We start from the raw sequence: 13,184 nt of genomic DNA on the forward strand, positions 1-13,184 counted from the left end.
GAGGGAGAGCGAGAGAGGAGGGGAGCGAGCAGAGTGGGGTGGTGCTGTTTTCGCAGCAGGCAACCGGTGACAGGGATCGAGTCACTCAGACTTCACTGACATCTGAGTGTTTGTGTGTGTGTATGTGTGTGTGTGTGTGTGTATGGGATGGTCGCTAAAAGGAAACAGATGAAAGGATGGAGAGATGGACTCTCTTTCAGTGTGCCGTTCCCCTTTGGCGAGCTCTGGTGATGCAATCAGCCGTCTCCACGGTGACAGGTGCCAGGAAGCAGCAGGACAGCTTGGCAGGAGGGGCATCAGAGGAGCAGCCTGGCACCTATCTGTGTGCTGAGTGTTTGAGTGTGCATACAACTTAAATTAACATAATTTACAGTAATGTCCAAAGCTGTTAACCAAGCACAATAAATCCTTTGATTGAAAAAGGAAAAATCGCACAAACAACATAAAATTGAAGTATAAAACGCTATTTTGATCACCAGGGATGCCTTCTTTTGTTTTTTTTAAAAAAGATTTTATTACGGCATCTGTCATGCTTGGAATGGTGTTCATAAGTTCTTTAAGTTTTGAAAACACCAGGTGTTCCAAAGTTTTGTACCTGTAGCAGCAACAACTCTGTCACCCTGACTTGAATTGTGTTTTAGGAAAATCAAGAACATCTGATCCACTGATCTGAGAGAACAAGAAGGGGTGCATATATGCTAAATTTCCTTTAAGAGACATAAAAAAACATGTAAAAAGGACTTCAATATGAATTTTTAAATGAAATCTCAGAAAGGCTAGCATGCCAACTAGGGAACACACAATCTTGGGTTGTGTGTTCTCATCTGTTTGTAGCAGGCTGAATTGCTGCGAATGCTGAAGTGCTGCTATTGGTTGATTCAGTACAACCAGGTTTGTACTGAATCTGCCAATACAAACTGGCTGATTCCCAGCAAGACTTGCATTGATGCATTACAATAATCCAGACTTCTTCTCCTACTTTCTTCACATTTTACAAGAAATCTGAGTCAGCATTTATCCATTTATGCAGCCTCGCTATTGTGATCCCATCAACTCTAAAGCTGCTTCAACAAACCTGTGATTTGCTGAAGCAGCTTTAGATTCAGGCTTAACATTCAGTCTTTACTTCAGCGCCTCCCATCATGTTCTGGGGTTATTTTCCCAGAACATCATTCTACCACCACCATGCTTTTACTCTGGTTATGATGTTCTTTCAGGTACTGTGCAGTGCTAGTTTTGCAACTTTCAGAATTGCGGTCTAAAATTTCAAGTTTAGTTTCAACAGATTGTAGCATCCTTCCATAAGGTTGAGGGATTTTAGCCAAGATATGATTTTTTTTTCTTTGGAAGAAAAAGCTTCTATTAATCAGTCCAGACCTATGGAAAATAAAGGAGTGTATTGTCACATGTACAATACAACCAATACCATCGAGAAATTCCCTCAGCTCCTTCATCATTAGAAACCTCCGCGGACAATATATGAATTGGCCACATTTTTCCTCGTTTGAACATTTTAGCTGTAGACATTTTTTCGTTTTCGTTAGAATCAACTGGGTTTCCTTCTATATTCAAACAGTATCATTTCCCAGCCAGTCCCTTCTGTTATCTCTAGCTCCTTCCTTTCCCCCCGCAGCTGCAGTCAGTTAATCAGACTCACCTGTTTTGCAGCAAGCAATCAACCTCATGCCCTTGAGTTTTTCTATAAAATTCCAAGTGCGTTTGTGTTCCACCTGCGATTCCTCGTCTATTTTTCTCAGTCTTTTCATTATTGAATTCACTATTATCAGAACCCTGCCTCCATCTCGCCGCCACGAGAGCCGTTCCTGACACCTGCAGACCCCAAATTCCTGTGGAGATCTTTCTGCCTCTGTGCACTTTTATTTTTAATCTAGGCTAGATTAATTTTTAGAGAAAAAAAAAAAAACTTAAACTGAATACATCCACACAAGCTGCCCCTTTTTTAATGCTTGTGCATTTTTTTCTGCACACCATTGCTTCTTAAAGGCAAATAATAAATAATATTAAACATCCTTTCACACTGAGGTAATTTGGTAGTATGCAAATGAAAACTGCTTCAATTTTATTGATATAATACTTACGCACACAACTGCTATCTTAAAGGTTGTATTCTACGTTCTAGAGGACCACACTAAAAGTTATGGCGGGCCGGATTTGGCCCCCGGGCCTTTAGTTTGACACATGTGCTATATAGTGTAGCTATCAGTTGTGTACGACACAAAAAGAAAGTGAAAGAATTGGGATAGGGGACTAAACCCAGCCGCTTCAAGAGGCTGAATCGCCCACGATTAATTTTACATTAACAAAAGAAGGTGAGGAGGCTTGTGATAATGAGTCTCTGTTGGCTCTTGTGTCAAAACAATGAAGTCGCACCAGCAGGCACCCTCTAATTGTTAGCTAAATCTGGCTGCAAGCTAATCATCTCATTTATCTTAATCAGCCCACAGTGGTGATATTTACAGTTCAAACCACTTTCTTAAGCAGAGGTGGTAATGATGCTGGGAGGGGAAAAAAAAAAAGAACCTCAAACAAAACGGGGGTGCGTTTGATCTTCTCACCTTTGTGTCTCGCGGACCAACACGGCCCGGTGGAGCTGGCGCTGAATGTGAGCGTGGCGAGGGCCGCAGGGATGGACGAAGGGGTGGACCGCCACCAGGACAAAGCCCTGAGCGTACAGTTCCCTGACCTGAACCGGCAGCTCTCTGACCGACGACAGGCAGAGCACAGACGACACCGACACCTCTGCAGGGAGAACGGGTCGAGGGAGGAGAGTTTGGGGGTGGGGTGAGTGGTGGGGAACAACAGGGTTAGACAAGTAGGGTTAATGGGAAATATGCATGGTCAAAACAATTATGAGGACACTTACAAAAGATGAGGCAAAAAAACAAAAAGCTGGAACAGAGAGTAGGAGGAGGGAAGAAGAAGAAGGGAAAAAAAAGGGCCAAAAGGCATAAAGGAACAAAGAGAGAGCACGTTTCATTATGATAATTCCCACTGAACAACAACACATGGCATCTTCACGCTAAATCTGAAACCAATTACACCAGAGCTATGAGCCTGTGTCCTCACTGTCACCGGCAGTCTGGCTTTTGGAAAACACAGCGGCTTGCAGAGATTCATCTGAACATTCTCCCATCCATATTAATGCAGAGCGGGGTTTAATACGTTCACGCCGACACGAACAGACACCATCCTACAGAAAGGCCGGGAGACAATGCTATCACCCTGCTTGTTTGTTTACGTGTGTGGTATCAGCAAGCAATTGTGAGTGCAGACCTGGTCCCTTATTACCAGACATAATGGAGGGAAAACCTGTTCAGCTTAGTGGAAGTGGTTAGGGGGAAGCTTATCGTATGGAAACACACCGTCGCAGCGAATTCGCCGACGTCGGTGAGAGGGTCCCTCCTGAGGTCAGAGCATTGCGATGATTAAGGCTTTTTCTACAGCAGCGAGCTTGAAACGGAGCACGTCAGACGCTCTGAAATTTGTTGGCATCTCTTCTAAAGACATGTTGAAAGCCTTCAAATAAATTCCTCTTTTGTCGCAGAAGCGTAATCTCATATAGGCATTAAGGTTAACATTAAAATTAGCCCATTATTTTACATTTTATTCAGTGAGGAAGAGTGCTAATTTTTAGAAATGTTTACTTTTACTAAAATCTGCACTGGCACATTGCCGCACAGACTTTCTATTGGATTCCACGTGTTGGTTTTGCTTGTAATGAATAATGTCTGTGTTCATTTCTGCCTGAAAGCTAGTGTTTCAAAAAGGTTTACGATGCCATGCAGGCGCACAGCCTCACAAATCCTCCACTGTACACAGCAGTGGCCATTAACAGCTTTCCCACTCATTCTTGATTTGTTTTATTCCAAATGCAACTGGGGTGGCTTGCTGGCAAAAACCTCAGTTAAAGTCCCCCTAATGTGCAGTAAATGCAACATGTTGACTTCTGCGATGGTAGGACGGCTTTTTTGACAACCAGTTGACATTTAAGTAAAGGGGGAAAAAAATAATCCCAAAAGTCTTCAAATTTACCAAATTTATTTAAAATAATGAATCTACACCAGGCTCCTGACTGTGGCGCTCCAGCATTCTCCGCTTGTAAAGACTTAAACTGCACACATGCAGAGCTTTTACTTCAGTCCTCATACTGGAAGTTCTTCCAACAACACAATCCAACACTGATGGGCATTAAAACACAGCAGCAAAGTTAACAATTAGCCAAACCAGTTGTAAACACGAGACTATTAGTAAAACTAAAGAAATGTTCACATATTTATGTGCAGTATTTTTTTTATTTAATTTTTTTTTAGCTCTGGACACAATAAAGTACCTTACTGTACTCAATAAAAAGAAGACTTTAGCAAATTTGTGTTTTCAAATTAAGGAAGTCAGGAAATCCTGCTAACCACTAGCTAGCCTAGACAAATTAAGTGAGATTTCTTGTGACTTTTACATCAGTTTGAGGAAGGCTTGTCCCTTTTCCATATTTTCAGCCATGATCAATCAGCATCTTGATACAAGAGCTAGACTTTAACTAAGCTAGGAGATACCATTTTATAGCTTTTTAGTTATTAGTGGATTCTCTGGCAGGTTTGGGGCCATTTTGTTGCAGAGTCCAGTTCTGCTTCAGCTTTAATATTTTTAAGAGATGGGCTCACATTTTCCTCAGTTAACCCTTGGATACAAGGTGGAATTATAAAATCTCCTTCTGTGCTTTGAAAGAGTAGCATGGAAGCACATGATAGATGGGAAGAGGAAAACAAACGCCACCATTCTGCTCTGCCAGTGCAGGGTGGCTAATATATATATATGAAAAAAAAGATTGGAATAATCTGCTTACATCTGGTCAGAAGTGATTCAATTGAAGATGATTTCATTTGCTGGTATGGTTAATGGTTAATGCAATAAGTTATTTCAAACAAGTGGATGTCTGCTTAACTTGAATGGCACGTCCTTTTGCATCTTCAATTTTGAAGAGTCACGGATAACACGTAATATTTAGATTCTAGACAAACATGAAGTCATGGATTACCAATGAAAAGTTCCTAGACAGTCCGATCATCTCAAAAAGTAAAAGTACAAATTAGGAATTATTATTTTTTGGTTTTTAATTACCTCCTGAGATGGATCCGAATCAATGTTCTCAAATCAAAAGTGGGATTTTTCAATAAATGGGGTGCCAGGTGTTTGCGAGGACGTAAACAACAGAAACCAAGTGGAAAAACAAGCCAGCAACAAAAACAGGGAAGAAGGTGTTGCGGGGAAAAGGCAGAAATGGGGCTGTCTGTTTCCATCTCGACATTTGTCATCCTCCTCTACTCAGTCTCATTTGCATGGGTCTGGAGATGAGAAAATAACCTGAATAAATTAACCAGGCACACACCAACCGCATGGACACACATCCACGCATAGATTGAGCGGAGGGGGCGGTGGGCAGCTGGGCGGCAGGTTCTGCAAGGCATCTTATTTTCAATTTGTTCTCCATCATCTGGCGTGTTCACTCAGACACACACGCACACAAGAAGCTGGCAGGAGCGTTAGGATACTTGCACGTGAGCACACACTTTCCTGACTCCCATCTCACTTAAACAAAGTGAGAAGAAGAAGAAAAACATCATTTTGGCATAAACGCTTGGAACTGAGAGAGCTTTTCATCAAGCCAGCACTTAAACGGGTGTCTGTGGAGACTTATCAAAAGCAGTGGAGTGGTAATAATAATAATAATAACAGCTGGGGACGAGGGTGGAGTTGTGGAGTTGTAGAGCTGGGGGTGGGATATGGAAGGTGGCGGTGGTGGGCGAGGGGGGATAACAACGATCCTGTCACTGTAAACAGTCATTAGCTGTCATTAGCTCTGCTCGGCTGGCACTCACCCACAGACGAGACGCAGCCCGAGCTAATTCAGCCGAGACATCCAGAAAGTTATTAGGGTGTTATGCGCTGCGCTTAAGGCTTGGAAGCCACTTCATTTATACTGTCTGACACTGTGGGATTTAAAAAAAAAAAAATGGAAGGCTGCAATCCCTGCTCCACAATAGGAGCATGGGAATGGTTCAGGGCAGGAAAGCTGGTTTTATAGAGCCAGCTGTGGAGGCCAGGGGAAGACGGTATTAGCACACTGTACAAACTCTGTGTGCGTTTAACCAACGCTGGAGGTGGCGATGTGGTTTTGAGGCTTTAAAACGTCGGGGGAGGCCGTGGGGGTTTTATGAGAGTGAGAACATATCCGAGGCGGCATTGTCAGACGGACCCAGAGAGAATCTGAGCGGCTGTTCAGCTGTTGATCCCTGATCTTCTATTTCAGTCCCCCAGCAACCGCTCTGACCACATCAGTCACACGCCTCGCTTTTTGAACCGGACTTTTTTACGAGGTGTTTCAGGAGGCGACTTCAAAGGAAATTATTAATTCCCCTTCAGCCGTACAAACGTTGAGCTTTCCTAATGCAAGTGGAGGACATTATCTTTGCTGTGTGTGTATGAACCATTTTTTTTTTTGTCCGTTCGTACGCATGAGGAAGCAGAGTTTCCACTAAGCCCGCTAGGTGATGCAGGCAGATTTACTACTTACAGCACCCCTCAAGGCTTATCCCTGTGCTTGCTGGAGGTTCACGTTTATTCAAATAGCCTTCTAATGACTTGCAGAGGTTTTACGAAAGGGAGTGGGCCAAAACATTATCTATAAAATAATCAACTTCCCAGCAGCCAGGAGCTTCCATGCTGGTTTGGGAATGCGGACAAAAGCTACTGGTTTATATTGATGCCAGAGTTGGCAAACCAAATGCTGACAAATGGGATTTTTTTTTTTTTTTTAGTAAAAGCACTAAGAACTCCCACTGCTTTCAGTCTATAAATGCACTGACCAACAATCTGTACTTTGATGCACTCCGATTTTTTATTTAAGAAAAATCTGATATAGACCTGGAATGTTTGCCTTCATGCATAGATGATAATCTTGTAATTTGTTCATTTTGACATATATCAAAGAACCTGAGGCATGTTTGTGCTTTTATGCAGAGAAACAGTGGTTATTCCAGCTTTATCTGCCTCGACTGGTGACCAGCTGGTTGGAAACTCAAATATCCAATCTTTTTCCATCAGAAAACGCAATGCACGTTATCGCCATCAGGTCAGGCCGTCATTGACACTCGTTGGGTACGGGGGCGTGGTTACCGAGAGGAGCAGACTTAAACGTAGGTATTTTCAATAACAGTGAGGTGTTTAACACAAAATCAAGTGCGGAAAAGCAGAGAGATTTACCAAGAAATACAAAAGAAAGCCAGCTTCTATGACATGTCGAGACAGGTTTGCAGTCAGATCGGGCTGTGAGAGTGAGAGAAAGTTAGGGTTCAGCAAAGTTGTTCTTTTTTTGCTTTTAAGCTTCCATCCCCAGTCATAAGGGAAAATGCAGGATTTGGGAAATGTTGGCATCCTTTTGAAAATATGAGTTTACATACTTATGCTAACAGAGACTACACTTTCAGAAAGCTAATGCTAACCCTCTAGCAAACCTTCTAGCATTAGCCTAATGCTGCTAACATGCATGATACTGGAGAAAATTTTAAACGTTAACTCCATAATCAATTTCTCTCTCTCTCTCTCTCTTTTTTTTTAAGAGACTGAATATTTTCCAACTAAACCAAAACTGGTTAGTCCCAGTAGGGAATAATTTATTAGATAAAGAACAGTAAAAATCATTTTAACAGTCATGGTAATGTGCTATGCTACAATAGAATTCAGACTCAGGTTCAGTTTACACCACATAATAGTCATGGCTCACTTTCTTTAATGTTTTTTTAATGTACATAGAATTACTTAACTTTTTCTATTTGTTAGACTTTTTACAACCTTCTCTGAATACCCTAAAGGGGCAGCTGCCTTATGTCACAGTCCATAAACGGGAAATAGAACTTGGCACAATCAGTTTCAGCAGCTCAAAACTGTACAAAAACCTGCTGACTGGAGAATACCAACAAAATGTTGCATTTTTACTTTTATGTGTTTTTGTCTTGAACCAGTTAATTGGAATTGTGAGGTCAGACATCTAACAAAACCAAAAAAATAAATGGTGTGAACCAGGAAAAGCTTCATCAGCGCATCTCTAAAATTTTATCACTGATTTACCGATCCTTCTCGAAAAGAGGTCTGAGAATTTTCCGAGAGACCAGCGCCAGGTTCACAAAAAGTGACTGGCAAGTAGAAGCAGGAGGCAAGGTGAGAAAACATGGCGTGAAGCTTAAAGCGCACGCAGCGGCGATGTACTTGTGAGGCTGCGAAATTCCAACCTGGCTCGCTTTTGACACACAGCAACACTCCGCTGTCCTTGATGGCATTATCTCAAGGCTTGGTGCCAATAAGATTGACGCCCTGTGAAAAATCCTGCACAAATATGACTTGAACTATGCCAGATTGACAGCCTTTCAGGGAAAAAAAGAAAACGTTGACGTGCAAGCGCTCGCCTCGAAAAGTGTGTCAGGCAATGCAGCTGTCTAAGACTGATGGATCTGTGCAGTGCCAAATTCATCACACATATCCCAGCAGCATGGATATATATCATAAAAAGGTGGAAGGAATACATCACTGTTTGTGGACGGAGGAGACATCGATCATATGATTTTTTTTTTATGGGGATCACGTACGCAGACAAATACTCTTAGAATCGGAGCATTAAACCTCACACACACACATACATCTGTTCTAAATAAAGTCTCCCTGTGGCACACAAAAGCCCTGCAACCAGACACACCAACACACACACACACACATGGGACTGAGCATTTGATACTTGTTATAGGTTTTAATGAGCTGAGTGGGTCTCTGTCTCTGCAGGACAGAAGAAAGTCATCAGCAGAGTTCAGCTCCTCGTTGCTTCCAGACACAGGCGTCAGTCACACTGCATCACACTTAACTTCCTTCCTCACACATACACCGAGTCCTGACTCCCACTCGCTCATCCTCACACCTCTCTCTCTCTCTCTCTGTCTCTCTCTCTCGATCGACTTCTCCTCGCCCCCTCTCTCTTCCCCTTCCTCCCCGATTCCAAACTCTGGCTTGCTGCTGCTTTGGTTTTTCATGAGCTGTTCTTCTGATACACCTCCTTGATGTTTTCCCACCGCTCTTTCATTTCCTCCGTCACTCTTTTCCGCGTCCTCCTTTCCTATTCAAGTTTTCTTGTCTCTTTGTTCCTGCTGCTCATTATCTGAGCGCAGCCCGGAAGCGCAGGAGTCTTGGATAAAAAAGTCACACCTGGCTGTTAGAGTTAATACTGAGCATTCCTGCTGACATGTCAGAGTAACCAACTGGTGCAGCCACTGAGCTAATGACGATCGTAGTACGTAGAGTATGGTGGCCTCAAAGAGACGCACTAAAACGTGCAAGGATTTTTTAAAATAATTTTTTCATTTTTAAATTGGTGAAAAAGTTGGCGAGGAAAAATATATGACAAAAACTTTTCAGCATCATATTTCTGAATTAAATGTTTGTTTTCTTTTCCTTAAGCAGACTTTAATATACCGTATTATTCGCACTATAAAGCACACCTTCAATGAATGGCCTATTTTAAAAATGTTTATATGTTTTAGGCGCACCGCATTATAAGGTGCATAGAACAGACACTACAATTAAAGACGTGATTAGTGCCGTACTCTACAAATGTGGATGTGTAATAATAAAGAAATGGTCCCCGAGTACTTTATATAGTAGGCTGCCCCAGTCATTGTTTCACTCACGGTGTTGGTGTTGCAATATCGTGCCCAACTGCTTTCTGGGTAACACAGACCAGCCGACACGCTGCCGCAGCAGTCTCTGTCTCTCTTCCCCCACCCCGGCTTTAAATGTATAGGGACACAAATAAGTAATTAATCATTATTTATTTGTGTCATTATTAATCATTATTTGTGTTTGTATAGTTATATAAATATGTATTGATATTACTAAATAATTCATTAAATAAATTATGAACGGCTGTGTGCTTTGTAATATGCTCATCATATCAATATCATAATATTCCATTCCTATTCTATTGTTATAGCCACTAAGCATATTTAAAAAAGCTGAACTATGTATTAAAAACATACTTAAAAAATACAATTGTTTATAAATGTAGCTTTGATAGATGTTTGAATATGGTTTCCAGTAACAAAAAAGTGTGTTATGATCGATTAAATGCGCTGATACGTCATTGTGCTGCTAAACACATAACGCTGAGTGGAGTGGTGGACCGCTCCAAGATGGCCGCCCTAAATCTCATCAGCGACAACAGGCGAGAGCGGTCCGTGAGGCGTCTATTCTTATATTATGTCTATGGGTAGATAGGTCAGTCAAACTTTATTAACAAACCAGCGTTCTGACAACTATCCCAGCATGCACCGCGGGCTTCTTCTTCTACGGGCGAAAATGAAGTCGGCGGCTGCTTACCATAGTTGCTAGACCTGTTGTGGCTCAATATTGGTCCATATATAAGGCGCACCGGATTATAAGGCGCACTGTCGGCTTTTGAGGAAATTGAAGGTTTTTAGGTGTGCCTTATAGTGCGGAAAATATGGTGTGTGTGTGTGCGCGCGCGCGCATGCATGCATGCATACGTGCATACATATATATATATATATATATATATATATATATATATATATATATATATATATATATATATATATATATTGTGCTTTTTTTTCCTTCTTAAGTATTGCCATTGCTTAAACTTTTACGATGCCATTCCAGATACAGTCCACATTTCGCAGATGTTTAAGAATTAAATAACTGATTTATTCAATTATTTACTCATGCAATGTCCTTAATTTATAGAATTTACTGAGTATATGTTTATCACAGGTGGGTGGGGCATGTTCAGAGAATTGCTTTAAGAAGGTTACATTTGGTCCAATTGTTAATGATGCTTTCCATTTGTTGTTGGCATTCGAAAAATCCGACTTTCAAGTAGGAGAAAATTCAGTGGAACACCCCCTGATGCCAACTTTGCAATCCAATATGGCATCTCCTTTGCATCAATAATAGTAAGTTGTGGTGAAAACATGTTTATTTTACAAGTCATACTTGTAGGAGTGCGTCTAAAAGCAAAGATCCATGTAAACTGAGAAAACTAAGCCAAGAGGTGGCGCTACAGAATAACGATCAGGGTGTCGCCATATTGGAATCCAGAGTTCTGAGACTAATGTTGGAATGCCGTTGACTCTGGAATGACGTCTTTTTCCAGCTCAGCATTCCGACTTCCGAGGTAAACAAAACTTAGTGTAGCTCCTCCAACAACACTGAAGTCCACGTCTCACTTTTTCAGGGTAAAAGAAAAGATCGGATATTAAAGTGAGACAAATATCCCCTTATCTTCGTCAGTCTTGAAGCAGTAATTCAAATGTTAGCATCTGGAACTGTGGCAAACAAGATTAGAAAGGCTTCGAGTTTATCTTGACAACTCACAGTGAGCAGGATGGAAAGGTTGGTAAGGGAAAATAACTCAACTATAAAGAAAACTGGTAACCAGGTTTCCATAACAACCACTAGGTTCCATTGAGATGTCTCCTGGTTGTTTGAGAGGCATTCCAAGGAAATGCTTGTTGTTTTTTTTGCCCTACTGTTACAAACATAAATATTTGGATTATTCTAAACAAACTTACTATGAATTATCTTCTTGTCAGATGAGGCTAAAATGCAACTTTTCCTCATCAAAAAACCCAAGTTTGCTCTTCCTAGCTCACAAGAGTGGCAGCCAATGTGGTCTTCTGCTGCTGTGGCCCATCTGCATCGAGGTTTCTGACTTGCTGATTTTAGCTACCTTGGTATCATCTCAAACCAGACTGCTCCTGCTGCTCTGATGCCAACAAAGCATTTTTCTGCAGACAAATGCTGCACACTGGATGTTGATACTTTATTTGGCCCATTTTCTGTAAACCTGAGAGATGATTGTGTGTGAAAATCCCAGGAGATGAGCTGTTTCAGTCCAACACATCTGGCTTCAACCATCATGCCAAATTCACATTCAAATTCACTCAAATCTCATTTCTCCCCAATTTTGATCCTCCCTTTAATATTCAGCAAGTCGTCTTCTGCACACCTTGATCCTGCTGATTTGCATCAAATGAATAAGTTTAAAATTGTGTGCCACTGATTTAAATTTTGTATTATATTTTAGGATTTTTATCATCATTTACTTCCATAAAAACTCTTCAAAAATAACTGATTGCTAAGAAACTGTATAGTAAAGTGAAAAGGAAAGTAGGGAGGGACAACATTTTTGTCTCGAGTTTTATTAAGGCTTGTAAAATGATACATTTTCTCTCTTTAAACATATTTCCCCGTTTCTTTAAATTGTACACATTCTTGGCCTGGCTCTGTGTGGAGCTATTGTGACCTGAGCCTCAGGGCTCCCGCAGTGATGGCCGAGCAGATTGGCGATCACAGAGCGATAAGGCTATTGAGGAGAACTAGCCTGCTGGTTTCAGGTCATATGATGCGACGGCCCCCCCGACAAATAAAGAAAACCGTCCGTGTGTGACCCACGGGGTAAATGCCTGAACCATTCAACAAATTTCTCCTCATCCTCCCCTGGTGCACCACAGGGTCGCCGTGACCCGGCGTGAGAGGATGAGGCTTAGTCACACAGACATATTTCTCAGCTCAAGCATTGCTTGGAATCAAGTCTAATAAAAACGAAGACAGACTCCAGACTCATTGGCCGCATTGTTTCATCACTCACGTGTCAAAGGTCGGGTTGGGAAAGCTCACTGTTTCCCTCCTCATCCAGAGCACAAAGTGGCTCATTCTGAGGACACAATGTAGCTTCATAAACAGTCGTCTCTCACATATTTCACAAGGGCGCCTGTGAGGAGATATTTGTTTTCTCTTGCAGCCTAAGTGTCATCAAGTCACACTGGCAGGGAAAAAAAATAATGCCATTAATGAAAGCCAAATTGAATTAAAGCATGGATTTGACCGTGGGTTTCCTCAATGTCATGGGCTGACACAGAGATTCCTCTATCTGCCTCTTACATACACACACACACAGTCATATATATATATATATATATATATACACAAATAATCCCTTTGCTGGGAATGAGGTCTCTCAATCTCCACAAACAATCAGATAATCCTCCAGGAATCCTTTACTTCTCGTGGTCTCTATATCACAGATAAAAAGGGAGGGGAGGGAG

The 13,184-nt window shown here is 41.6% G+C and overlaps 1 protein-coding gene across 2 annotated transcripts in view; it reads right to left on the reverse strand.

The window, feature by feature from the left end:
* Nucleotides 1–13,184, reverse strand: part of rftn1a (raftlin, lipid raft linker 1a) — a 38,723-nt gene that overhangs the window by 12,770 nt on the left and 12,769 nt on the right. For both annotated transcript variants that reach the window (XM_007562653.2, XM_007562652.2), the window contains exon 3: nucleotides 2,577–2,760. In XM_007562653.2, the coding sequence (XP_007562715.1) occupies nucleotides 2,577–2,760 (184 nt within the window). The remainder of the gene's footprint in view (nucleotides 1–2,576; nucleotides 2,761–13,184) is intronic.

The sequence above is a fragment of the Poecilia formosa genome, unplaced genomic scaffold (assembly GCF_000485575.1).
Source record: "Poecilia formosa unplaced genomic scaffold, Poecilia_formosa-5.1.2 Scaffold139, whole genome shotgun sequence".
Taxonomy (NCBI): Eukaryota; Metazoa; Chordata; class Actinopteri; order Cyprinodontiformes; family Poeciliidae; genus Poecilia; species Poecilia formosa.